The following is a 26,783-nucleotide window of genomic DNA, read 5'->3' on the forward strand; positions in this document are numbered from 1 at the left end:
AGGGAATTGGAGAATTACTTGATGTGGAAAATTCATACACTTGGTGTCAGAAGTGTTGTGAGTAGAAAAACAGTTTGCTTTTAATAGTGGACAGGGATGCACAGTTGAGAGATAATAATCCACTTGAAAAAGCACGAGGAAGTTATTACTATAAGAGTCAAGCCCTGGCTGGTGTGGCTCAGTGGATTCAGTGCCAGTCTGAGAACTGAAAGGTCTCTGGTTCAATTCCCAGTCAGGGCGCATGCCTGGGTTGTGGGTCAGGTCCCCCCGGTCGGGGCGTGCAAGAGGCAACCGATCAATGTGTGCCTTGCACATTGAGGATCGATGCTTCTCTCCCTCCCTTCCCCTTTCTCTGAAAATAAATAAAATCTCTTTTTAAAAAAGGTCAGGATAATGGCTGCTTCTGAGACCAGGGGAGGGGCCGTGATTGGAACAGGGGCTTGTGACCTGGGCGGGGCTCCCGGGGCAGCCAGCAAAGTTCTGTCTCTTAACCAGACCCTGTGATGGGGTTTGCCTTGAAATAATTCGCTAAGCCACACATTTGATTTGTGAAGTTTTCTGTATTTGTGATTTATTTTTCAACAACAATCTTTTTAAAAGCAAAAGCAAAGGTCTCTCCCACAAGGACACTATCCTTTTTGAAAGCTAAAACCTGCTTTGTCTCAGGTTCTTGTCTGTACATTACGGAGTAACTATTTCTGTAAAAGAAAGGCATGTTTAAAGCCGCCCTGGGAACTCGCGCCCAGGACCAGAATGGGTGCAAAGCTGTCCTCCAGCTGTGTCCCCAGGGTGGGTCCGACCCTTCCAGTCTGTGGAGCAGGGAAAAGCACCCACACATGCCCCTTTCAGGAGAGGACTGAGTCACCCTTCTTCAACAGAACCAAGACACACTTCTCTATCATCTGCTCCAGAGGAACAAAGAGACAGTCTGAGACACTGTGATTTCCTTACAAAAGAGCATCCCAGTTGGTCGCTTAAGATCATCCAAGTCAGACTGGGCTCGGGCTGGAAGGCTCCCTGACTCGGACACTGGACACCGAAGTGAAGCCAAGCAGGGGGAGCACGGAGCGCACTCCGGAGATGCCTCACCTCTGCCCAGGCTCCCTCCCCTGCCCTTAGGCAGGGTGCTGGGGAAGGTGGAGAAACAGAATGGGTCAAGCTGATGAAATTGCTGAAATCGGAGTGGGCTGAAATGTGGGCATTGATTCTGTGTGACTGTAACCAGTCCGAGGACTGAATCTTCTGAACTTTTCAGTGGTGCATTGGTTGCGCAGCTGGGACACGGGTCCTAGAAAACCTGCAGGATTCATTCGGGCAGGAGCTTGCCGTCATCCAGACCGCAGCACCTCTGGAGGGCTGGAGGCTAAGGCTGGAGGCTAAGGCTGGAGGCTAAGAACACAGGACTGACTCTTCCAAGAATGTGTTTTTTACTCCAAATGCTCTCACTTTTTTTGTTTGTTTGTTTTTGGAACACTCTGGGTATGGCCTGGGTGTTTCCGGATCTGCAATTTGCTTAAGATCCTTGAATTAAATTTGTCATTTCATTCTAGTGAGGCTTCCTGGTTCATTTATGCTTGGTCAACAATACTTCCATTGCGTGTGCTTTTGAGGTTCCAGGGCCAGGGATCAAGTGAACACAGCCACCAAAGCCTTCAGAAATGCTGGCCTTGAACTTTGGTGCCCTAATCCCAGGACTGAAATCAAAGACATCTCTGTGCAGTGCTTGAGGAAAACAAAACCTGCTGAACAGCGAGATGAAGGCATCACCCCCGCTGGTCTCTCTTGCCAGCAGCAGGAGTGCCCCGAGTTTGGATCACGCAGCCTTAGGAAATCCCATTCAAGTGCTGCTGTTCTCACAGAATTTCCCCACCACTAGTTTTACTTGCAGAGACAAAAGGAGAAATCAAGGATGCCCCAAGTACAAGTATACAAGCACCTGCTCTTAAAATAGTTTCATCCCACTGATTGATAATAACAACAAAATCAAGTTCAGAAAATGAAAATCTCCTTGAAAGCATCTAGAATGGGAATTCTATGTCTACTGCCATTGTGATCCAATGGCAATGGTTTGAGTGTTTATAACGTCATAAAAGCAGCCAGGTCAACCCCGGAAGAATCCATGGGTCTTTGTAACTCAGAGTGCGGTTGAGTGGAGGAGAGGCAGAGAAAATCTCCCCAAAGCCTGCACCCAGCACCCCTCTCCCCGGTCTCTCACCTGCAGCCGAGTCAGAGAGGGAGCCAGGGCCCAGGAGGGCTCAGGCACGGTTCCTTTGTGTGGTGCGGGAGGTTTTTAGGGGGCCCGGGGCCGGCCCGGCCTGGCCCTCGGCGAGTTCTGCTTCTGCCTGCACGCCGGCCTCCCTTCCTGGTCTTGCCCTTCGTCCCGGTCCTGCAGAATGGCTAACTCAGGTCTCACCCACCTCAGCCGCTCCCTGTGAAAACGGTCCCCTCTGCCTGCTCACAAAGACTCCTCATTACTCCTCCCGCCCATGAGCTTTTCAGGGAGCCTATCTCTCTGTCACCAGTGTGTCCCCAGACCCGAGTGGTGCCTGGCCAGCACTGGGTGTGCCCTGCACACTTCCCACCCTGAGCTGAGCCCCCTGGGCTCCTGGACCCCCTCCAGGAGTCCCTTCCTCGTGGCCTGTGGGCCTGGCCCTTGGGCCGCAGCAGAGCGGAGACAGGGTGCGTGTGCCTGCCTGCACCTGGCGGCCCTGCCCCAGCCACTCTCTTCTGCTCACTCCGGTGGCTCGGGGGAGCCCCAGTTGGGGCCAGGAGAGGAGAGGGCTTGTTGGGGAGCACGTCTGCGGGTCTCGCCCTCATTCTCTCCTGGGCACAGTGTCTGGGAAGGGGCCTTTCCTGGTGCTCAGGTTCAGGTGGCTTGTGGGAGATTTAAAAAAGGATTAATTGGGATTGGTCCCTCATGGTCACTCACCCACCGCTGCGTGGGCCAGACCACCTGGTCCCCGGGGGGCGGGGGACTAGAGCTCGTCTGCCTCGGACCCTGCACATGAGCAGGGCTCCTGCAGATGTGGCTCCTGGGGGACGAGGAGGGGAGCCACCCATCCGACGGACGCCCCTGCAGCTCCCACTCCACCGCTGACAGCAGCTGATGGGCGCTGCCTACTCCCTGCTGAGTGCACTACACGCTTCCCACAACAGCTACCTGCAAACCAGAGGCTGTACTCAAGTGAGACCATGTGAGAGCCCTCAGCAAGGGCTGTCTGTTGGCATTACTGGTGCTCTTCTCTCTGGATTAGCCCCAGGCTCAGGTACAATGTAGATAAAATGCACAGGACTCCCTCCCAGCCTGGGGGCAGTCACAGATAATAACAGAGCCAGGTGAGTCCAGGTAACTGCTGTCCCAGAGGGGAGGGCTCCTGAGAGGACCGCAGAGGGAGGGAAGGACTGCCTGGAGTGTGGTAAGGGTCACCTGGCTGACCTTTGACCCTTGCTGAGGTGGCAGCAGCATTGGCCAGAGGGAAAAAGGTAGAGCAGGTAGAGTGCTGACCTGGGAAGGCTTCAGGTGTACTCCAGGGCGTGAGCAAGCTGCCCACGCCGGGGACCTGAAAGGTCAGCTGTGGCTGCAGCCGGGTGGAGGCCGTCAGAACAGCCTAGTGAGCCGGGTGGGCGGGGCCCGTGCCTGTGGGGGGGGTGGGGAGCGGGGAGGCAGAGCGTCGGCCTGGAGGCACTCCGGGCTGGAATGCCCGTACCTCCAGGCCATCTGAACTTCACTTCAAAGACCTGTCCCAGCAGCCTGCGGCCCCTCCAGGAGCTGGGTGTGCCCACTCAGTCTCCGAGCCTGGTGGGGTTGGGGGCGCTGTCTGGGTGGCCAGCATCCTTCCCATTCTACCTGAGCCTTATTTGGGCGGCGCTGTCGCCGAGGCACCAGGTCCAGGGAGCACCGGGCCCTGAGGGACGGAGTCTAGAGGCCTGAGCTGTGCCCCAGCTTCCCTGCCCCTCCTCCTCTGCGGGGCTGGGGCTTAAGAACAACACCCATCCTCCCACCTCACTGCTGTGCTGTGGGTTAAGTCCGGAGTCTGACATTCAAATGACTGGGTTCAACAACCCCAAACTCTGGGCCTGAAATACTAGGCCAGTATTTCGGGGCGAGGATCACGCAGGCTCCACTGCAGGGTGGGTGGTAGGGCGGTAGCCCTGCTGTCAAGTTCTTGGCAATACCTTGTCATGTCCCTGATACACAGGAATGGCTGTGCCAAGGAATGGGTCAGCCTGTCTAAGGTAGAGAAGATGCCCTTTCTTCTGCCAAGGACCACGGACCAATTTAAGAAGACATCAACTGAGTTACAGAAAGTAGTAATGGAATGAACAAAAGCTGCTGAATGATTCTGTACAGAGGATCTCTCTCTCTCTCTCTCTCTCTCACACACACACACACACACACACACACCCCAACAGGTCACAGAAAGGCCCACTCACTATGTAAATGAGAGCTGGGACTGAGCTCTGAAGTACACTTTTTAGTATCGTATGAAGGCGAATCAACGAAGGTCAATGTCAAACAGAGCAGAGGGGGAGGCCTGTGAGGAGCCACCCAGAAGGCTGCAGACAGGCCTGAGGAGGGCGGGGCAAAGGGCGGGAAGCCCGTCAGCACCATGTGACACGGGCCTCGGCCCACCCACAGCCCAGGCAGCGCGGCTGTCCTTTCCAGAGATCCGACTCATTCTGCCCAAACGGAAGCCCAAGGGAACATGGGGGAGTTAGGAGCCTGCCCTGACACGTCTCAAACAGAACAAAAGCTAAACAAGTCGCCCCTGCACGCACTGAAATCCTCCCTGTAGGCAGCACGATGGGACCCTCCCAACGGCCTGAGCTCCCTCGGGATGGGTACCGGGCTGCACCTGGGTGCGAGGCACGGCCCTAGGGGTGCAGGGCGGCTCTCAAATGACCAGACACTTTCACTACATCTTCTTTTACTTTTCTTGCTGTGCGAAGACAAGGCGATTGTGGTTTATTTGCAGTTTCGAATCAGGCAGGGTGTTGACATAATCTTTCCAACGATGGTTTCCCGCTGTACTTGGCTGAATCCTTTTCGCCATCATTGAATGGTGTTCTGGTCGTTTTTAAGGAAACTCGTCTGCCAGTTCTCCTTTCCTGTGTGATCTTCACCCCACTCTGTCATCACCACCCTCTGGCTTTTCCCTAACTGGGGAAACCCGGGGGCCAGCGGGGTCACTTTCTCCTGAGGTCTCCCTCCTTAGTGTTCAGAAGCTGTCTTCTCCCAGCATCTATGCACGGTGGCCCCTCTGCAGCATGGGGTTCAATGCAGCCTCTCGCGCTCTAGCTGTGAACTCACACAGAGAGCCTTCAGGAGCCCCGTGCTGTCATCTGCAAGGTGGGGTGCCCGCAGGTCAGGTGAGGAGGGAAGGTCTGAGTGTGCTTGTGAGTGCGTTCTCAGTGGACCGGCTGCCACTCGGCTGGACGGAGCCCACCTGCAGAGCCTTTCACAGGCTGGCCGGCCTCGCCCAGACCGTCCTCGGGCCTGAAGGGGAACCGTGGGGCCGAGGGCCCAGCTGTGAGGCCCAGAAGAGGAAGTGCTGCTTCTGCAGCTGGGACCTTCCGATGGCAACAGCAAGACCTGGAACGGGGCCAGCCTGCGGTGCTGTGGCCCACGCCCTGTCCCTGGCTTCTGAGGTGGCTCTGGGAGAGGCTGCATGGTGGCAGGGGACCACAGTGGCTCCCTGGAGGGAGACTGCAAGAAGCCAGGGTGGAGAAATGGATACCTCACAGTCTGCCTGAGTTCAAGGCGTCGGCTAGTTGGTTTCTCCCCAAGACCCCTCTTCGTGGCCGCCACATGGCTGTGTCCTCACATGGTCTTCGCTGTGTGCACGCACCGCCGGTGTCCCTTCGTGGGCCCACGAGTCCTCCTCTCAGAAGGGCACCAGTCGGACTGGATCCGGGCCCACCCTGAAGGCCTCATTTTAACTTCATCCCCCTTCAAAGGTCCTACTTCCGAATACAGTTGCATTGTGAGGTCCTCAGGGTTAGTGTTCGACACGTGAATTTTGGGGGTCACCATTCAGCACGTAACAGTGAGCCCCCAAATGACAACCAGCACGGTGACATCTAAAGAGAAGCAGGGATGGAGGGGGTCGGACAGATCCAGCAGGTACCCCCCCTGAATTCCTGACTGCCACGTCACACGGCCGAGGTGGGCCTGTGCCCACAGCGGTGAGCACTTGCAGAACCAGAACTGGAAGGCCTCATCGGAGCAAGTGTGACGGGAGGAGGAGGCGAGAGTCCCGGCGTTTCCCAGGAGGAAGGAGGTCGCTCAGCCACATCCCGCACCGCCCCCTGCTCCCCATGGCAGTAACAGCCCTGGGCATGAGCAGAACCCTGACGCCGGGGTCCCCCTTTCTTCCTTCTTTCTCTCCCTGTTCTCTTCCATCTCTTGGGGCTCAGGGAGCACGGCAAGGACACATTTCTGTCTGCACATTCCGTCACCCCTCTCATTTCTGCATCTGGATTTCACCACAGGCTACAGGCTGTTTCCCCACATCTTTTGATTTGGATGCCAGACATGGCGACTTCACACAACAGGCACTGGGTTCACTGTCTTCTTTTAAATAGCGCCACGCCCTGTCTTGGTATACCGAGTTACTCAGCCAGCTCATTCTCTGAGCTTGCTTTTCCCCTTATCACTGACCAAAGCAGCCTTCAGTTTAGAACGTGCGAAGCCCCCGGGGGAGGTGGGACCCTGGGGAAGACTCCCTCCCGTCCCCCCAGGGCGGGAGGGAACAATACTGTGTAAGCTCGAGTTTATTTGGGGCCCATACTTTCTGGGGTTTTTCTGTAGCCAGCCCACGGTGGGCCTTTCCCAGTTGGCGCTGACCTGGACTCACCTTGTTTCCCTCCCCCATGCCCAGGTCAAGATCAAAGACCCTGGGCAGACCGCCGCAGGTCTCCCGTGCCCTCCCTCTGTGGGCGGCCCCTCCTCCTGGCTTCTCCCACCTGCAAGTCCTAGCAGCCTTGGCTTCTCTAACCGCGGACACTGTTTCCACTCAGTGGGACCCCGGGCTCAGGTGAGCTCTTCCCCCCCGTTTAGCAGCCCAGACACCACCTCCAGGAAGCCAGCTGGGCAACGGACCAGAGGGCTCACTCATTCACTTCCTGTCTTTCAGAGATCTCAGTCCTGTACCTCCTGATATCTGAGAACTGTTGTTTTTTCTGAAGCCCCCACCCCTGTTAAGCTCTGCTACCATTATTATTATTATTATTTAGATTCTATTTAGTTTGAGAGAGGAGAAGGGAGGGAGAAAGAGATGGAGAGAAACATGGATTTGTGAGAGAAACATCCATCAACAGGTTGCCTCTCATGCACCCCCAACCAGGGACCTGGCCTACAACCCAGGCATGTGCCCTGGCCGGGAATGAAACCTGCGACCTTTCAGTTTGCGACCATTATTTTAACATGATGACACCCTGGAAGTCAGATATTTTAACAACAAGGAGACTCAGAGCTCTTGGGTAACTTGCTCAGACAGCTGCCAGCGTCTTGGTCAAGTGTCTGGCTGACCCTGTGAAGGGCTACCTGGCACTGCCTGAGGACCCTGAGACCTGGGGGTGGAGGCGAAGGTGGGGGTCGTGGGCATCCAGCCTCCAGGGGCAAGGCATAGATTAGCACAGCCCTTGCAGCCCAGAATTGAGGCTCCACCTGCTGCCAGGGCTCGTTTCTTTGTGTGCTCAGCGTGGGAGGGACTGCTCTGTCTGCACGTGCTCTCGCAGGCGCCCTTGCCCACCAGGCACACCGGGGCAGCCCGCGGCGCCCTCACTGAACAGCGTGTTTGCACTGCGGAGCTGGTAGAAGTTTAACAGCCAGCGTCTGCCCTGGGGAATCTTCAGGGAAAATGCTGAGCAGAGCGCCTGCGAGGCAGGGCGGCGCTTGGGCCGTTGGCGTGAGGTCAGTCTGGGCTAACTGTTTCTCAAGCTGGTTTTTAAGTCCTAAACCCTTCCTTTCCCCCACTTTATTTCATAAAAGACTTAAAACATACACACGCCCACGTACAGACAGAGACAGATGATGCACTCATAGACCTGTCGCCTAGACTGAACAGTTTTGCTTCATCTTTCTTTTTTCTACAACATTGGAATAAAGGGCAAACCCAGTGACCATTCCCTTCTAACCACATGAGCATACGTCTCTAACATGTAAGGACTTGTTTTGACATAACCACAGGAATACTATTATCACACCTAACAAAATAAATACTACATTTAAAAATATTTAAAGCCTGCTCTGGTCCCGAGCATCTTCATGAGTTGGTTTGTTGGGAGTGGCACCTGGTCAAGGACCAGCACTGTATTGGAACGTCACATCCTTGAGTCTTTTAAAAATCTCACATGTTAACATCTACCCATTCTTTTCCAATACCACTGACTTGTTGAAAACCAGCGTCTCATAGAAGGCCCGACCTTCCAGCTTTTTAATTTTTATTCTTTTTGAGAGAGAGAGAGATTGATTTGTGGTTCCACATCTTGGTGCACTCATCGGTTGAGTCTTGTATGTGCCCTGACCAGGGATCAAACCTGCAACCTTGGTGTATCTGGAGGATGCTCTAACCAACTGAGCTACTCGGCCAGGGCCCCACCTTCTAGCTTCATCTGGCTGTATTTCTTGTGGTGTCATTTAACTTGTCCCTCAATCTCTTCTATTTCCTGTTGACTGAAAGTCAGTGGAAAGCCTCAATGACACAATCTGTACTGTGTGGCATGGCGCGCTGTGACCACCCGCCTGGTCTCCTAACACGATGCCAAGATTTGCCACTGGCAAAGGGCAGCAACTAAATACTGTGAGACCCCGTTCCTCCCTGGTCAGGTGACCAGCAACCTGGTCACACTCCTCTGGAAGCGTGTACTCGAACTCAGGAGTTAAAAATGCCCACTGGCCAGTGCCCGCAGGGCTCCTGGGGTCCGGGATCCAATGGGAGTTCATGTAGCCCTGGGGCCAAGAGCCACAGCCCGGGACACACTTCGGAGCTGCAGGAGGAGACCACTGCCAGAGAAAAGCGGGGACACTGACGAACCAGCCGAGGGACAGCGGCCACATGTAGGACTTCTCAGCCCAGACTGGGCACACGTGACAATGGCACAGACGCCTCACTGTGTCACACATGTGGGCCCCGGTCCTTCTGGTGTTCTACACTTCCAATTTAGAAGTGTCCTTACACCACAGTCTTACAGAAGTGCACGAATCCCACACCACATCCATTCAGTTTGCTTTGTCTGTGGGGAAGTGGTCCCTGTTGTAGACACTCTGAGCTCGAGGTCACCCAGGAACCTGGAGGCAGTGCCACATGAGGGAGCCGGCCACAGTGAGTGTCTTACCGTGCGGGCACAGCTCCTCCCGTGGTCCTCGAAGAGCCCTGAGGTCGTACTCTGAGCCCTGGTTCGTAGGAATATCAGAGTCCTAAGGCCTGGAAACAGAAGAACGGCCGGAAACCAAAGCCGAAGGGTCCCGCGGCGGGCTGTGAGGAGGCCACCTGGCCTCCCAGGCGGGTGTGGCTGCCCAGCCCTGGGCCTTCCACGGCCACGCACACCTTCCTGCCGCACAGCGGTAACACAGAACCAGCTCCAAAGGGTCCTGTTCCGTTTCTGACAAGTTACTGAAAACCCTTCCAGAGATGACAGCCCGAAACCACGGGGCTGGCTGCCCAAGCATGCGCAGAGCAGACAACTTTGACCTCCAGCGGCACCCGGAACCAAAGGGCCGGGACGGAACCGGAACTGGAACGCCGGAACGCTTTCAGAGGGAAGCATCCTGTGTCCGGGGAGATGCAGTGCTGAAGCCTCTCAGGATAAGTGGCCAAGTTCCAAGGTCCTCCAATGAAAACCCGCCCCCAGAGCTTCCACATATGTGTTCCCCCGAACCCGAAAACCTGCTCTGAACCCTGAACAGGAGAGATTTGAACCGTGCCAATACGAGCCGATTTAACATTAAATCTCTCTTTTCTCAAAAGCCGATGTCATAGTATCGGCTTCATCGTACGTCTGGCAGTGAACTCTTGTGTGGTAACATAGCCATGCAACCAGCATTGAAAGTGGGCGTGAAAGAGAGGTGAGTATAATAACATTTGTTCTCCAGGTTTTTCTTTACAGAATCTGAATTCCTAGCAGGGCCTAGAAGGCTCGTGTACTGCAGGCCGGTTTTGTGCCCCATTCCTGCTGTTCCCTGTGCTTTAGCCCCGCCGGCCTTTCAGTTCTTGAAGGTCTGTGTTGTTCCCGCCCCAGGGCCTTTGCACACGCTGTTTCTGCAGCCATCCACCTACCTAGTTTCTGCTTGTCCTTAAAGCCTGGCCCCAACCTGCCGAGAGGAGGTCGGGCCACCAGGCCATTGCTGTGGAGCTCCCTGCTTCTGCACCGCACTTTCACAGATGCTTGTCCTTCGAGGGGGATCATGAGGCCGTGAGCCTCTGGGGTTTCAAATGCTCACCAAAGGCTCTTAGTGCCTGTGACTGCAGCCCAGGCCCCTCCCTCTGTAGGGCTTCAGTTCCTTATCAGTAAGCCAGGTCTGTCACTTGAGATGACTCTGTGGCTGACTCACCACCAGCTGTCAAGTCCAGGTTATCCGGGCAATGGGCATTCTCTGCAGCAGAATGGTGGACCACTCGGCTCTTCCCAGGCCCTACCGGCTGCCTCTCCAGCTCCACCACCCAACCGCTGTCCCTACTCCATGGGGCCCTTCGTCCTTCTTACCTTCCGTCCCCCAGTCCTTGAAGGCTCCCAGGCCTAACAATGGCTCCCAGTGACTGCCATCGTCACTGGTTCTCAGGGTCAAGAGAGAGAAGACAGTATTCCATGGAACAAAATTGACCCCATTTAATGGGCTGCCTTCAATCTGAGGCCAACTTCTTTTCCCTCTCTATTCTTTCTCAAAATTATGGTAAAAATAAATAGGTATGAGTGTTGTTTTGAGTTTTGCCTTAAAGAAATCTGAAGCCCCGACTTTTACTGGTGTGAAAACCAGGAAGGTCTGAGAACTGACCTACAAGGTGAAGACCAGATTCCTCGAGGGCCTGCGGCTTTGGCTAGGCCTGGCCAGAAGCTTCTTTTCCCAGCCTGCTCCTCTTCCTCCTCCCTCTCTCCCTCTCTCCCTACACTTCACGCCCCAGAGGTTCTACAAACACTAGGAGGCTGAGGTCTCTGGCCTTTAGCCTGCCCCTCCCTCCTGGCCTGTATGGGTTACTGTTCAACACTCCAGCAAGGGTCGCCTCCCTGCAAAGCACTGTCTGGCCATCGCTGAAGCCACCTACACAGGTGTCCCGCCCAAGCACTAAGAGCCAACCCATCTGTTGTTACCTCCCCAACGCCTAGCCTGGCTAGTTGGGTGCCCCTGGCACACCCAGGCACTGGGTAGGTGCTCAGTTAATGTCTGTCAAATGAATGAACCACATGCTTTGGAAGGCTCCTTTCAGGGGATCTCCTCCTGGGTGTGCCTTCCACCAAGGCTGAGCCTGAGTCGGGGACATTGTATCACGGGGCAGCGGTCTAACTCCATGCCCAGCAAACCACACCCTTCAAAAGTCGCCTAGAATGCCCCGACCCTCTCCCCGCGGGCTTAGCCCTCTCATCGCTCCACATCCAGCCCCCAGCAGAACTCACTGAAGCCAGGGGAGCCTCCACCGATCACGAAGACACCCCTGCGGGGTGCTGGGGAGTTCCTTTGGGGGTGTCCGTGGGCAGTGAATGTGGGGGCGTACGGTGGTACGGCTGGGACCCCCGGGAAGGGGTAGTTGTTCCAAAGTCGAGGGCGGCGGCGGCGCGGAGCTAGGCGGCCAAGGTCCCGGCGTGAGGGCGGGCGCGCAGCCACGGGCCGTCCCGCCTCTCGCCGGCGCTCCCGGCCTTTCCCATCCGGCCCCGATGCTCCGCCCGCCCCGTCCCACATGACACCGCCTCCGCCGCAAACTTTTTCCTCCCCATCCTGCCGCGGCCCGAAAGGAATGGAAAATGGCGGCCTAGGCGCCGAGTTTCCTGCCCGAGCAGCGGCGGCGGCGGCGGCGGTCCCGGCGGCCTGGGGCGCGCGGCCCGCGCGGCGCCATGACCCGCTGGGTGCCCACCAAGCGCGAGGAGAAATACGGCGTGGGTGAGCACGCGCCGGCCTGCCCGCCGCTCGCGCTGACTTCCCGCGGCGGCGCGGCGCTCCCGGGCGGGGGACGCGGCGGGACTCGGCGGGACGCCGGGTGGGGGGTGCGCCGGGGGCCTGGGGTCCGGCGACGCGGGAGGGAGGAAGCGTGTCCGCCTCGCCCGCCCTGGCCCCCGCGCACCCGTGCGCGGGGCACTGCCCACTCCGTTCCCGAGGCGCGCGCTGTCCCCGCGCCCCCGCGAGACTCCAGGCGGGCCGGTTTGGGGACACGCGGGGTGGGGGGGGCGGGTAGTGTCACTTCCCGGGTGTCCCCGTTCGACATCCAGTTCTGGGGCGAGCACCCCGGTGGCGGAGCCTTCCAGGCGCTCCGGGACCGCCCCCTTAACTCGTAGGTCCCGCGCTGCCCCCGGCGAAGCCTGCGTTTCGCTGGGTCCGGCCGTGAAGCTGGGGTCATTGTCTGCGAGCCTTTCGGCTTTTCAGATGGAGTTGTGTTCACCGCCGTCTGGGGCCCCGGGAGGACAGTTTCAAGTTGCCGCGATCAAAGCGAAGACTTGTGCCGTTCCCCAGTGGGAAGTGGCATGCGCGACCCAGGCGGGCCCATCAGATCGCACTGCCACCCGCCACTTGGGGGCTCCGCCTGGACAGCCCGGGACCCTCGCAGAGAAGCGGCCAGGCGCTCCTGTGTCCCCGGGACCCGGGGGACCGGGTTAGGAAGGGGGGGACCTGATTTGGCCTCTCCACTGCGCTTTGTCATTTCCTGGGGAGAGTAGCAGAGGGAGTCTGTTGCAAGTTTACATTTGGGACCCAGTATATGTTCCAGAGGGTGATGCTTTTCTTAGCGGCAAAACAAACAGACCTGGCCCTGTGTGCTCGGCTGCCCTTCTTGGGGAATTTGCAGCCCCCCTGGCCTGGGCCCCTGCCTTCTCTGACTGGCCCACCAGACCAGACTGGCAGTGGCTGCCCCAACGGTGGTCTCTGGGTCCTCCCTGCTGGGTTTCAGTGTCGCCTTTCCTGTTTGGCAGCCCTAAGAAGTCGGACCACCTGCCTCTGCCTGACTTGTAAGGCCTTTGTGACCTCTGCCTGGCCTCCCCTGCCTGCCAGGTCGTGTCCTCCTCAGGGCCCCTGTCTTCACCTCTGAGTCTTTACAGCCACGCCCCTGTTCCAGGAGTGTCTTGCCCACACTCACTGCTGGTCTGGTTCAGTCCAGACTCTCTGAGCTTGGGAAGCCTCCAAGGTGGCTCTAGCCCTCAGGCTCTCCTTTCTGTGACCCCAGTTGCTTATCTCTGCTAGGTGTCAGGGATATGCCATGGACCAGGCTTGGACAGTGGCATGGGGACAGCCCCGAGACAGTCCTAGATTGCACTTGGCTTGTTCCCCGGGTGGAGCTGGGGGCCTCTCCCCTCCCCTGTACAGATCAGGACACCAAGGTGCAAACTGCACCAAGGCCAGCTGCAGAGGTGGGCGTCCTGCCCCTGGGAGCCGAGCCAGTCAGCAGCAGCGCCATGTGCGCCTCTGGGCCGGTATGGTCCAGGGCACCTCCTGACAGAGTGTCCCCACGTGTCGGCGTGTGATGGGGGAGGTTTGGGACAGAGATTCTGCTTGAAATGGGTGTGGTGTGGTGAATCTGCTGGGCTGACCTGTGTGAGGAGAGAGCTGGGTACAGACCCGCAGGGAACGGGGCACTGGGAGGTGGAGCAGGAGCTGGGCTCTGGGGACTGGCCCGAGGCAAGTGGGGAGGCGGGGCGAGCTGTAGCTTTAGCCCAGGGCTGTATTCTCCGTCCTGTGCTGCAGGGACAGGGTCGCTGCCCCTGCACAGGGGCTCACCCACACTCAAGCCATGAGTAATCCCTGCATTCTGGATTCACACCCTGGCCTTGCCTCAAGAGCTCAGGCAGGCCCCATTGTGCCTGTCAGCAGGAGATGGGGGAGGGACTTTGACACCCTTCCTCAGCTCTCAGGGTGGCCTGGATGGTGGCAGTGAGGATGCCGTAGGTTGGACACCTGTAGAGTAGCTTGCCTGTCCTCAGAAGGTCAAAGGGAAGGTTTGCACATGCAGGGAGGGGCAGGGTCTCCTCCCTGAGTGAGGTCAGAGCCTCCGCATTTAGTCTCACACCTCCCAGAAGTTTCACCACCAGTGGTGACTTCTAACATTGCAGCTCTGGCCAATACTTTGGTTCTAAGAAAACTCTATGTTGGAAAGGTTCTAAAGAAAGCCCCATGGAAGGTTTCTCTGGGCAGTTCTAGGAAGACTGGGGCTCTCAGGTGGGTTGCTCTGCTTACTTGCATCAGGTGGCCTGCTGACCCGCGTGGAAGCTGGCACAAATCACTCCATCCCGGAAGGAACTTTCAGAACCTAGAGGCCCTGCCAGGGAGGACCCCAGGCTCCGGCTCCCTGATTTTGTGCAGGGAGGGAGGAGGGCGGGGTGCATCCTTGTCTGTGAGTTTGCGCTGGTCCCCAGAAGGGTGCTGGCCCAGGACTAGTGAGCTCTGGATGTAGGGATTCAGTCCCATTTGCTAATTGGCTGTGTCAGCCTAAGGGAAAATTACTGGCTTTCTCCCTCCCCAGCCATTGTGTTTTGGAGGCTAAGGGCAGGGCTGTGCCGTCCTGGAAGGGCCCTGGGAGGGGCAGGGAGGTCTGTGTGGGGGCCATGCTTCCACTCGGCCACTGGCTTGGCCAATGAATGAATCACGAGGGGAAAGAAAATGATAAAACTCCATCTCATTTGGAAACATGAATCACAGCTCATTGTTTGCAAGTGCTTGGAGTCTGTTAGAGTTCATTGTCTGCAGATGAGACACTTTGGTTCTTTATGTGCCAATGGGGAAAGGAGTCAATAGGTGATGTGTTGCTTCCTGGGCAAAGGCAGGAAGTGCTGGTCTGTCTCCCTGCTGCCTCTGCTCACTCCCTGCCTCCCCAACTCCCCAATCACTTTCTGGGGGTTCCCTGTGAGATTTACCAGCCTTTTCATTTCTCCCCTTGGACTTGACTTTGGAGGGTCACTTTACAGATGTGGTTTATTAGCACAGGCATGAATTTGGACATTTTGGTACAACTGACACACTGAGCCAGATGAACTTCTCCATCACCAACCCGCCCCCCGCCCTGCCCCCCAACAAGGCCGGTCTTCTGTCCAGACACAGTAACATTGTGTCCATGCGGCAGACCCTGTCCCCAGGACTGGGTAAAAATGGGCAGCATGTTCTCCAGGTTGCACTGCAGGCTGGTGTGCGACGCACACCCCCAGACGTCCATGTCCTGCTCCCCAGAACCTGTGACTGTGACGAGTGACATGGCACAGGGACTTTGCAGCTGTGATTAAGGTATGAAGCAGATGAGGACGTGCTCCTGCGATATTCACATGGGCCTGGAAGCAGAGACCTTCCTCCGGCTGGTCACGGGAGAGGGCCCAGAAGCATGAGGCAGGCATGTCAGAGAGACCCTGTGCCAGGGAAGGTCCCGGCCCGTAGCTGCTGGCCCTGAGATGGGGGTCCACTTGCTGGGACCAGAGAGAGGCCCCCAGGAGACAGCCAGCAAGGGAGCAGGCACCTGAGTCCCACCCTCACAGCTGGATTCTGTCAACACCCTGGATGCGCCTGGAACAGTCGTCCCAGAGCCTCCCACAGGAGCTCTTGGCTTCCAGCCCCAGAACCACTGGTGTCCGACCCAGAAAAGTGAGATAGTGAGTGTGGGAGCTTTCAGGCTGCCCAGGCCGTGGCGGTGTGCTAAGGAAGCAGTGGACACCACACAGGTGTGGAGCACAGAGTCGGCTCCTTTTGGAGCCTGTAGCTGCGTTGTCGTGAAGCAGATGGAGCCGCAGGGGACCCGAGTGTGCGGGCTTCCTCCGGCCTCCTCTGCACAGAGCCGTCTGCCTGGCACACAAACTCGCAGCTCCCGGCCCTTATTTGTGAAGTGGCCCTTGAGCAAATGCCGCATGTCCTCTTGCTTCAGTTTTCTAATCTGGAAAGGGGCCTACTGCAGGGGCCGGGAGGATTCGCCGAGTTAACGCTGGCCGAGCACGCTGTGCGGTGCCGCTTTATTAATTTTTAATTTAATCGCGCGCAGCTTAGAAATGTAGTGGCAAGTGATTTCCTGTGTGGATTTGAGTCCCAGGTGCGGAGAGAGTGCCGTTGTTCCAAAGTTGATTTCTTAATGGTATGTTTTGCCCCTGTCTTTGGGGGAAGTGACGTTTGCCCTGTGTGGGGGAGCGTGGCTTGCGTGTGTTCAGATTAGCTCTGAGTGATGATAATTGCTAGGAATAGTGTAATGCCCAAATAAATTTGGGAGTGTGGGAGTTGCAGAGAGGTCTCTTTTGTTATCGAGAGCAGCAAGCAAGCTGCTACTTGGGGGAAGAAAATTAGATCTGATTGTAAGTGAATAGAAACGCAGACCCTTTGTTCACTGGAGTTGCAGAGAAACCAAATTAGGGCATATTATATTTCTTCAAACTTGATTTTACTTCGGAAACAGTATGAACATTTACAATTGAGCGTTGTGCCAATGTTCGCCTAGAACATCGGGCGTCCGGTTGGGATCGTCTTACGCGAGTACTTCGTTTTCCCTTGTCCCTCGTGTCCTGAGGGTACAGGCAGTGGAGCCTCGAGGGAGAGAAAGGCAACTGCCGAGCCCTGCAGTGGGTGCACCAGGGGGTGCCCCCCGCCTCTGCCGGGTGCAGGTGCCCACTCTCCCTCCCTCCCTTCCAATTTGCTCTCCAGCTTGGTTCTGAGGCCTTGGGGATCCAGAATCCTGGGGCTTGTATTCTGGGGGGAAGCTCAGCCATCCCTCATAAATTCAGGTTTCTGTCTCCTTTTTAACTTACCTTTGTATTTTCAAATAACTGTAGACACATGCTGTTGTAAGAAACGATACCAAGAGATCCCACGCACACGTGGCCACTGGCCCCCAGGGTCACGTCTTGCAAACAGAGCCCAGTGTCGGGGCCAGGTGCTGCCGTGGGTCCGAGGCCACCGAGGACCTGTTATCCTGTTGTCTTTTTGAGCCACACCTACCTCCCCCTTCCCTCCCTCATCATCCCTGGCAAATGTTAATTGGTTCTCCACTTCTGAAATTTTGTCCTTTCAACAGTTACATGAACAAAGTCATGGGTTGCCTTCGTAACCATTTTTCACTCAGCGTAAGCCTCGGGATGCTCACCAGGAGGCTGAACAAATGGATGCTTGGCTCCTCCTTGTGTGTGAGCGTGTTCAGGCATGGCTTCCACTGTCCGCCTGGAAGGACATCTGGGTTTGGGCTGTGACGACCGGAGCCGCCACAAACATTCACGGACAGGCTTCTGTGCAGACAGAAGCCCTCTCTCGCTTGGACCCGTGCCCAGGAGTGCCGCTGCTGAGTCCTCTGGCAGTTGCCCGTTTAGCTTTCAAAGAGACTGCCAGGCTTCGCCAGAGGGGCTGGGTCGTGTAGTGTCCCCCGCAGCCTTGCAGGTGTGGCCCAGTTTCTCTGTCACCTCACCAGTGTTCGGTGTCATCCCTGTCGCCTGTTCAGCCAGTCCCACGGGAGTGCAGCAGTGTGCCCTTCCGGGTGGGGTTCCCGTTACTCTGATTGTGGCCCATCCTTGAAGTGGGTCTTGGTCTAGTTTAGGAGGTGACTCCGCAGGCAGGTGCCTGTGCTGTGGGGCCAGGGAAGGCCATGCGTTGGGGCAATGCTCACAGGAGGGGAAGCCGGCTCAGGGCCCCTGAGCTGTGAAGTGTGTGCCGAGTTTGTTCCCAGAAGGGCCTGCGCCCAGCGAGAAGGCTGGCGGGCAGGCCGTGAAGCGTGGAGCTCAGCCGTGTAGACACAGGCAAGACGCTCCCTTCTCAAGCCTTTTCAGAGTCTTGAGAAGGCTTCAGAGAGGTGAGCCAGGCGGGGACTGAGTGAGGGCTGGGAGTGTGAGGTTCACGCCTGCCATGGTCACTTCTCATTCTTGGGACCTGGTGCAAGTTGCGAAGCTGTCCACGCCCGGATCCCAGGTGACCTGCATCTCAAGGTGGTTTGGCCACATGGCTCTGTGAAGCCGAGCCGACTGTTTCCTAAGTTCGCTCTGGGAAATACGGGCAAGCACGTTACAGATCCACGTGCCAAGTGTGTGCGTCAATGCGCTGCCTTTACTGGGTACTGCAGATGGTCTTGGACAGCAGGGACTCTTCCTGTCACCACCCTGGAGGCCGGAAGTCCAAGGGCAAGGTGTCGGTGGGCTTGGTTTCTCCTGAGGCCTCTCCCTTGGGTTGCCGACGGCTGTTCTCGTGTGTGTGTGTCTGAGTCCTGAGCTCTCCCTGTGAGGACCGGGGTCAGCTCAGGTGAGGGCTGCCCACCTCATGGCTTCATGTGACCTCAGTCACTCAAAGAGAAATGAAGGCAGTGTTTTAAGTGGCTTTCATTTCAAGTGCAGAATTACGGAAGAGCTGACATGGTGAAGCACAGAACGTGACCACAGTGAATAGGGCCGTCCCTGGGCCCTCAGAACCACGGCCTTGTCCGGGAGGGTCGCTCACACCCACATGACAGCGCCCGAAAGGCCACCGCACCCCGAGGTGCTTCCCGGCCCTCTCCTCTGCACCGCCACTGCAGTCACCAAGACACTGCAGTCACCAGGCCACTGTGCCTTTAAGTGTTTCCTGAAGCGGCCCCAGAGACAGGCTTTGGTTCCACGCCATCTGCGTTTCTGCTGTGTTCCATGCTGATCCTCCTCCAGGTCCGTGTCCATGTCCACACTCGAACTCGGAACCGTGTGCTCCGAGCCCCGGAGCTGAGACCACTTTCATCGCGCCGACGTGTCTACTCGGGGGTTTATACTCAAGTTTTCTGAAGATTAAAGATACTCTGCTTCCTGTGTGTGGCCTTGACCTGTGGCACAATGAACCCGAACCTCAGTATTTCCCCCTGGAAATGTTGACGTTTGTCATTAGACAGCTTTCTGCAAGGGTGTAAGACGGGAGGGCTCTCTGTTGGAGAATTTTGAAATTTATGGATTTACTTTTAATTAATAATTCATTAAGTTGTGTATTTAATTTCCATCATTTCTTTGGAGACCACCTCCAAATATGGCCAAATATGGCCACCTTCCGAGGTGCGGGGTTAGCACCCACCGTTCGTGTGCGTCTGAGGGACGCAGCCCTGCCCAGAACAGTTCGAGTATCGTGACCTAAGACTCTCCCTCTGAATTTTTGCTCTGCCTTCAGTGGCGGCCACCCCCTGGGTTGTCTTCTCCTGTGAGGTCACAGGTCCCGGGAGTTGCAGGGACACCTGGGAGGTGGGAGGTGAGAGGTGTGGGCTGGCAGTGTGAACCCCTGTCCCGTCCGCAGGCTGAAGGGGCCCAGCTTGAGGACTGGAACTGGGTTCTCTGTTGAAACCTGGTCATTCCCTGTCGTCCGGTTAGGGACAGGAGGACGGGATCAGGGAGGTGGAGACCCAGACAGGAAGTTGTGCCGTTTTTAAGTGTGTTCATCCCCATCGGGTGCGCACTAGGGGAGGCTCTTCCCGGGCAGCCTCAGCCCTGCGGACGGGTGTGCGGACCCACAGGCCCACTCTGCCTGCACAGGGCAGGTGGTTTCAGCCTCGGCAGGTGTCTGTCTGCTCGTTAAATTCTCACTGGGCGCCTGGGAGAGAAGCAGGTGTTGTCTCTTAGCCTGTGCGATATGCCCAGAGGTCGCAGGTATGCAGCTCCCCGCCGCCCCCCGCCCCACTCCTGGGGGCTGGGCACCATCCCCCACTAGCCGAGTGGGCGTGGGCCAGCGGGCCCCCTGAGGCCTTCTCCTTTGGGAGCTGGTGAGCACACCCACCTTGTCGGGCAGTTCTGGGGGGAGAGAGCCAGGCACACACTGGCCCCTGCTCAGTGCCCGATACCTGTTAGTGTCTTTCATTCTTCCTGGATTCTGCGTGGGCTTGTGTTGCCCAAGACTAAATCTCCAGCTGAGTCAGTCTCTCCCCAGCCCCCCAGTCTCAGTTTTGGATGAAAACACGGGCCCTGTCGCTCCAGCGCCTCTGGAGAGGCCCGACGAAGGCAGGTCTCCGGGAACATCTCCCGTCAGAAACGTGGCCCAGAGCTTCCAGCCTGGTGGAACTGCTGCTGCAGGTGCCGTTGGCTGCTGTTCGGCCTTGGGAGTGTGACACGAAGCCTACAGGCCCCCTGGAGTGACTTTGCTCATCTTCCTTGGATGTGGCAGGTATACCCTGTAATTTAGAAGCATAGCTGTTTGAATCCCTTTCTGAATCAGGGTGGCTGCCGGAGGCGGCGCCCATCCTCCCGCTCCCACTTCCTCGCCCAGAGCTCAGTGCCTGGCCAGACCTAGCAGCACAGGGCCCTGTGTGGTGTGGAGGCTGTGCCTCAGCCCTTCCGTCCCTGTTATGCTTACTTCCCATACGCAGGGAGCTTTCTGATGGGCTCTCAGCTCTTGGCCTGGAGCACGAAAGTTCTTGCACCTTTTAGTTCCTTAGAGCCACGTGGCAGAACCGATGTCCAGGGACGGGACCTGAGGACTGGTGGTGCCTGTTCTGTTCCCGTGTCCCCTGCAGTGCAGGGGCTCTTAACCCGGAAGGGGCTCCAGCAGGGGGCCTGTGGGCACGAGGATGCTGCCTTCCTCGTGGTGGCTCCCGTCAACACGGGTCTGCCAGTTCCCGTTCTCTTGTCCCCACGGCCCCCCATGGCCCCTTTCTGTGTCTGGTAAATTTCGTGGGGCTCAGACGCTGGTGCAGTGGAGCCTGGCTTGGGTGTCAGAAGGCCCGGATCTTCCCCTCCCCCACCCAGGCCCTCCTCTGAGAGAGCTGGCCTGACCGTGTGTGCCTGTGCCAGAGAGCTCTCAGTCCTCGTCCTCCTCATCCTCCTCATCCTCCTCGTCCTCAGCTATTAGTGTTCGCTCACAGGGCCGATGTTTGCTTGTTACAGAGGCGCTTCGCAGCTTCTGGTGATGGTGGGAATGACTTTGTGACCGGAAATGGGCGGGGCTGCATCAGGAGCTTCGCTTTTCCTGAAGTTTGTATTGCCATGTTGCTTCTGGACAGGTTGCCTCGTAACCGATTAATATCGTGAGCAGATGAGCCTTCTGCGTGAGCCACTGGCCTGGGCCGTTGTTGGACCTGCAGGTAGAGGTGAAAAGTGATGAAGGTTGTAGGTGCCTGTCAGGGACATATGCAGCTGTCCCAGCACAGAGGAATTGGAGGCAGAGCAAAGCTGTGCCTGTAGGTGACTCCTCCCCCCTTCTGATCTGCTCTCCAGCTTTGTTCTGAGAGGTGGGGGATGCAGGGCCCTGGGGCTTGTATTCTGGCTGCCAGCCAGCAGTCCCTCAGAATTCAGGTCGGTTTCAACGTGCAGAGAAAGTGGGCGCCCTGGCAGGGGTGCAAGCACCCCTCGGCCAGACGCAGCAGTTTGGCTGTGTGAGCGCCTCAGTGTCCGCAGCGTGAGGGACACGACCTGCAGTGAACTTGACTTTCACTCAGGCCTGTTTTTGACGCTGACGCTCTGTGGTTGGGGATGCGGATCTGTTTGACTTTTTTCCTGGCTGTACCAGCAGGTTTGGTTGGTCTCTCAGGGTGGGTGGTTCGTTCGGTTCTGGGTTTCTGGTCAAATTTCTCGGACTGCGGTGGCTGCCCGTGGCTTGGGAGCCCTTTAAAATGTCCTTCCTGTCCTCCGGGCCCCATTTCCTGCTCCATGCTGGTCCACCTGCATGGCCGGTCCGCCTGAGTGCCTGGCTGGTCCCCGATTGCAACCCAGGCTTCCCTCCTTCCGGCCTGAGCTTCTTGGGGTTTGCACCTCTGCCCCCAGTGTGGCAGGCTTATCGCCTCTGCCTCCTGACCCCTCCCGAAGAGACTGCCCCTTTGTTCCGACCCCTGGCTGTGGGGGCAAGGGTGTGCGAGGGCCGAGGCCCAGCGAGAAGGGTGAGCCCCTGAACCTGGAAGTCTTGAGGCAGGAGGGGGTGGGGGAGGGGAAGGGAGTAGAGAGAACTTGGGAAGGAGGGAGCCAGGATCGAGGGGACCAGGGGCCTGCCTCCCTGCCACCACCCCACCTGGAGCTCCCGGTACTTGGGTTCCCTGCCTAGTCTCTTTAACCAGAGTTGCTGAGGCAGATTCTGGCTGGTGGAGCTGTGGGCCCAGGGTGGTGAGCGCTCTTCCATGGCTCGTGGCAAGGGGCCTGGAGCGGGCCTGGCTCTGCCCAGTGGCAGCTCCTGCTGCCAGGGAAGTGACCTGAGGCTCGGTGTCCTGTCCCCAACATTCAGTGACATCACTACCAAGAAGGGGTTTCAGTGGAGGCTGCGGGTCACAGCCAGGACCCTGGTGCCCAGTCTGGGACCTTGGGGTGAGGGTGGGGGGGTCTGACCTGCATACCAGGAGGGACATCCTGGGTGGGGTCATTTTTGGTCCTGAGGGGCTGTCTGCGCCTTGGGGTCCTCTCTGCACCAGGCCGGTGTCACAGCGCCCTCCCCTCAGTTGTGACAACCCCAGCTAGCTGCCCCCTGCCTCTGGGCACAGGAGGGCTCCCGCTGAGACCCTCCTACGCAGCATCTCGTTCTGGGCAGCACTCCCGAGGGGCTTGCTGCTGCGTTGCTCTGACTGGGCTCTGGGCAGCGCAGCCTCCCCTGCATGTCTGGGGAGGAAAGGCCCAAACCCGCAGGACTTGATTCCTGAAGGGAGTGTTTCGATTTTTGGACGGCAGGCGTAGGAGGTGGTGACAGGGAGGCCTGGGCGGCGGCAGTGGGGTGTCTTGGGGCACGTGTCTTGGCTGCCTGTGTTTCTTCCACTTTCTGAGTGGTCAGGTCCCAGGAAAGATGTGTCCGGGCCCAGGGAATAGGGGCTCCCCCGCCCCCCGCTTGCCTGCCGTCTGAGAAGCCCCGGTCGGGCTGCTCTACGCCGCCAGAGAAAAACGGGAGCGTGGGCATCTGCTCTTGGCCTGTTACTTGCCGGCACACAGAGAGCTCTCAGACATTTTTTCCCCTTTCTCAAATAATAACTTATTTTCTTTAACGTAATTGACTTTACCAGAGGCAAATAATGATTTAGCTGGTGGGAAATGTGATTATTTTTCTTCCAAATTGCTGTGCTTTTCTATTAACTTCACCAGATTTATTTTCAAGTCCCCCTCATGTCATGTGTGTTTGGCCCATTTTTCAAAGGCAGGGCTGCGTCTGGGTCCTCAGGCCTGGTGGCCAGGCGGCCAAGTTTCTTCACGTTGTTTTCTGGGGCTGCTGCTTTAAGGGTCAGCCTGGAGAGGCCAAGGGTCGGGTCGGGTGGGGATGGAAGCCCGTACTCCCATGAGCAGGAGGGATGGGACTCAGTCCTGCTGGCCTCAGTGACGTCGGGAGGCACTTGTGCACCAGGCTCCGAGGCTCTCAACCCTGCGTGTTCTGGCAGCCACAGTGCCTTTGCACCTGCTCTCCCATCTGCCTGGAAATACCCTTCCCTTCTACCTCCCTCGAGTTTCCAAGCTCTGCTCTACTTGTAAACCTTTCTCGCCCACCCAGGCCGGAGGGAGGCCTCCTTCAGGCTGCTCTGTGTGGCTCCGCACCTGCTGCAGTCTCGGGGGAGACAGTGCCCCTGCCCATGTCCCTGCTGGACAGAGGGTCCCGAGGAGAAGGCCAGGGCCGTGTTCCTTCCTCTGTTCCCTGCACCTGGTGTGGTTCCTGGCACAGGGGCAGGGAGAGTTCGTCTCAGCAAAGTGTCAGGAGTTGGCTGGAGAGCGGGCAGTCCCTGTTGCTGGGGCGTCACCGCCCCAGATGGGGGCCTCCCAGGCTGGGTGGTGGAGTCAGCTGGGCACTCCAGTGGGTGGTGGCATTTGACAGCTTTCAGGGTGCCCGCCCCGGCCTGCGGGAGTCTCCCTAAAAAGGGGTCCTGTTCTGAACGAGGGTGTGTGCCTGGCCCCATGCGGCGGTCACATTTGGTGAGATTGGCGGGCCCAGCACTTCAGTCCCCCCCCCATTCCTGGGCTCCTCTGACCACCCGGGGACCCCACACCTGCATTGCTGTGGCTTTATTGTCTCTGGAAATTCCCCCTAAGCTTCCCTGTCCTCTCAGCATCCATACGAGACGACTTCTTGAGTCTCTGTTACCATCACGTCCCAAGAACATGCTTTCCGAGTCTGTCGTTGGCGTGTTGACTGCAGGGACTCGGTCAGTGGGGGAGGGGGGAGGAGGCCTGGGCGTCGGGGGTGGTGTGTGAGCTCTGGCTCCTGCTGCGGCGGTGGGGGGACCTAGGGAAGCTCTGCCCGCTGGTCCCCTGTGAAGGGGTCGTCTTGCTGCTCGTCTTCCCTGCCCCGAAAGGGGGTGACAAAGAAGTCAGATGAGATTGTGGAGATCAGAGTGGGCCACCTGCACTGAAGTGCTTCCTAGGGCACGGCACAGCCGGAAGGAGCAGCAGGACGTCTCTCTTCTGCAGAGACACGGGCAACAGGTAAATACATGTCCGGGAATAAATACCTCAGGCCTTGCAGGCCAAGAGGCAAAACTGAAGATACTATGTAGGTATTTATGTAACCATTAAAAAAATGGAACCATTAGAATAATGCAAAAATCAGAAAACAGTTCAGAAGTTCCTTAAAAGTAAACAGAACCCAGAAATTCAGCTCCTGGATTTGCCGCATGACCCGGAAGTTCTCCTCCTGGGTCTGTACCGCAAAGAACTGAGAACGGGTGCTCAGCCGCACACTTGAACTTGAGTGCTCAGACCCGTGCTGTTTGCAGCACCCAAGGGGTGGAACTGCCTGGATGCCGGTGAATGGGTGGGCGCGCAGACAAGACGTGGCAGTGCACACACGGCGTATTCGTCAGCCAGTGTGGCGATCGGGCCTGACTCGTGCTCCAACAGGGACAGGCCTCAGGCACGTTCTGTCAGCGAGGGACGCCAGGCACACAAGGACGGACATCTCTGATGCTCTGTCTGTCGGGCGCCCAGGGCAGGCAAGTCCCGGCACACAGGAAGCAGATTAGTGGGTGCCGAGGTCTGGGGAGGGGGTGACCCCCAGATGGGTGATGGCTTTCCCTCTGGGGTGCTGGCCGTATTTGAGAACTAGGTAGGGTTGCTCATGGCACCCCTCTGTGAGTGTACGAAATGCCGCTGAGTTGGACGCTTTAAAATAATGTTTGGTTATGTGAGTTTTAGCATCTCAGTTGGAGAAAATGGTAAAAACCTTTCTTGCCTTACGGGCAGGACTGAGCCAGGCAGGGGCTCTGTCTGACCTCGACAGTTTGCAGAGCCCCCGCCTTAGCAGCTTAGTGTCTTTCAGTTTTAGAATAACTGCTGTTACTTTTGTAACAAAGTAGTGTTACAGTGTTATGTGCTAATTAGTAGAAGAACCTAGCCCCCTGAAAGGTACAGAGGTGTGAACAACCTCCCAGCTGTTCGGCCCCTTCAGAAATAGCCTGTGTGTAGAGAGTAGATGGAAATGTGGGTGGGGTTCCTAGACTCTTCGAGGTTCTGCATCTGTTGTTTCCGATTGAGGAACTGGGGGCGGGGGGGGGGCGGGGGCTGCAGCCCAGCCGGGACCTCTCTGTTCAAGGCTTTAGCGGGGCTCAGGCCTTGGGAGTGCTGGGCGTGGGGGAGGGGCAGGGACAGTCAAGCGAGAGGTTGAAAAAGTGATTTAACAGAAATCCAATTCTCTGGGCTTCCTGGTTGCCTCCAGAGCATTTCGCTCGGAACAGCCGTCTGGGTGGGGACCAGGTGTGCTCAGGGCTCTCAGAGGCTCGTCCGTGCTTCCTGTCTTCGACCTTGGTGTTTTGGGGCAGGCACTTGACGGTGGGATCACTGTGGATGGGCCTTCAGAGGGAACACTCCAAGTCCCTGCCAATGAAGTGGGGAGGGAAGCGTTTCTTAAGGACAGAGTGTTAATGATCGTGGCCTGGTCTTGCATTAATGCTTCCATTTTCAGAGCTGGTGTTTTGTTTACCCGCCGCACCCTTCTTTCTGCTCACCTGCACAGATTCTTTAAGAGTGTGGTCCAACCGCAGTTTTACTGGCTCGTGAAGTTTCCCGAGGGCCTCCCCCTCTGTCCCTGAACACGATCCAGCTCATGGGTGCGAGCGCCCCACTCGCCCGGAGCAGTGGCGGGGAGCCGTGAGTGTTGTTTTCCACTTTTATTAACGTTTCTTGTTTCGTACAGTCCACCCAACTGCGTAGTAGGCCTCACTTGCCCTCTGCTGATGTTCTAAAACACTTTCAGTTATGTGTATGCACGCGTGTGCACACACACGCATACACACAGAATTAGAGTTGGAGCTGGGTGGGGTCCTCCTGGCACCTTCACTTTACACCTCAGATCCCTTGTTGCCTTTTCTTACCACTCTGGGGACTTTCTGAACAGGCGTACTCTGCAGGGTGTGTGCCCTGTCCCCCACGTTGGTGGTGACTGGTGTGGCTGTGAACAGGCCTACACTGCGGGGGGGGGGGTGCTGTGTCCCCTGGGAGGCCACAGGAGAGCGTGGCCTTTGCCCGTCCGAGCGTGCAGGCGCCTGGCAGTCCCAGTCTCTGCGGATAAGGCCACCTGTCACTGGGTTAGGGATCACCCTAACTTTCACTGGACTGCATCTGCAAAGACCCTTTTCTAGAAAATAAGGTGACATTCGCAGGGACCAGGGGTTCAGATGGTGGGACATAACTTTTGGGAGCATGAAATTGGGCTCACCACGGCTGCTGACAGTGAGTATGTAAAAACAAACCGATCTGCCCTGGCCCAGCCGCTCAGTTGAGCAAGGAAACCCTCGCTCCCAGGGCGC

At 57.3% G+C, this 26,783-nt stretch overlaps 1 protein-coding gene across 2 annotated transcripts in view; it reads left to right on the forward strand.

Moving 5' to 3' along the window:
* Positions 1-11,907: 11,907 nt before the first annotated feature.
* The window catches only part of DOCK1 (dedicator of cytokinesis 1), a 364,555-nt gene continuing 349,679 nt past the window's right edge, over positions 11,908-26,783 (forward strand). For both annotated transcript variants that reach the window (XM_053668427.1, XM_053668428.1), the window contains exon 1: positions 11,908-12,094. In XM_053668427.1, coding sequence (XP_053524402.1) covers positions 12,049-12,094 — 46 coding nt within the window. In that variant the 5' untranslated portion in view covers positions 11,908-12,048. The remainder of the gene's footprint in view (positions 12,095-26,783) is intronic.

The sequence above is a fragment of the Artibeus jamaicensis genome, unplaced genomic scaffold (assembly GCF_021234435.1).
Source record: "Artibeus jamaicensis isolate MK-2021 breed Jamaican fruit bat unplaced genomic scaffold, CSHL_Jam_final contig_490, whole genome shotgun sequence".
In the NCBI taxonomy this organism is placed as follows: Eukaryota; Metazoa; Chordata; class Mammalia; order Chiroptera; family Phyllostomidae; genus Artibeus; species Artibeus jamaicensis.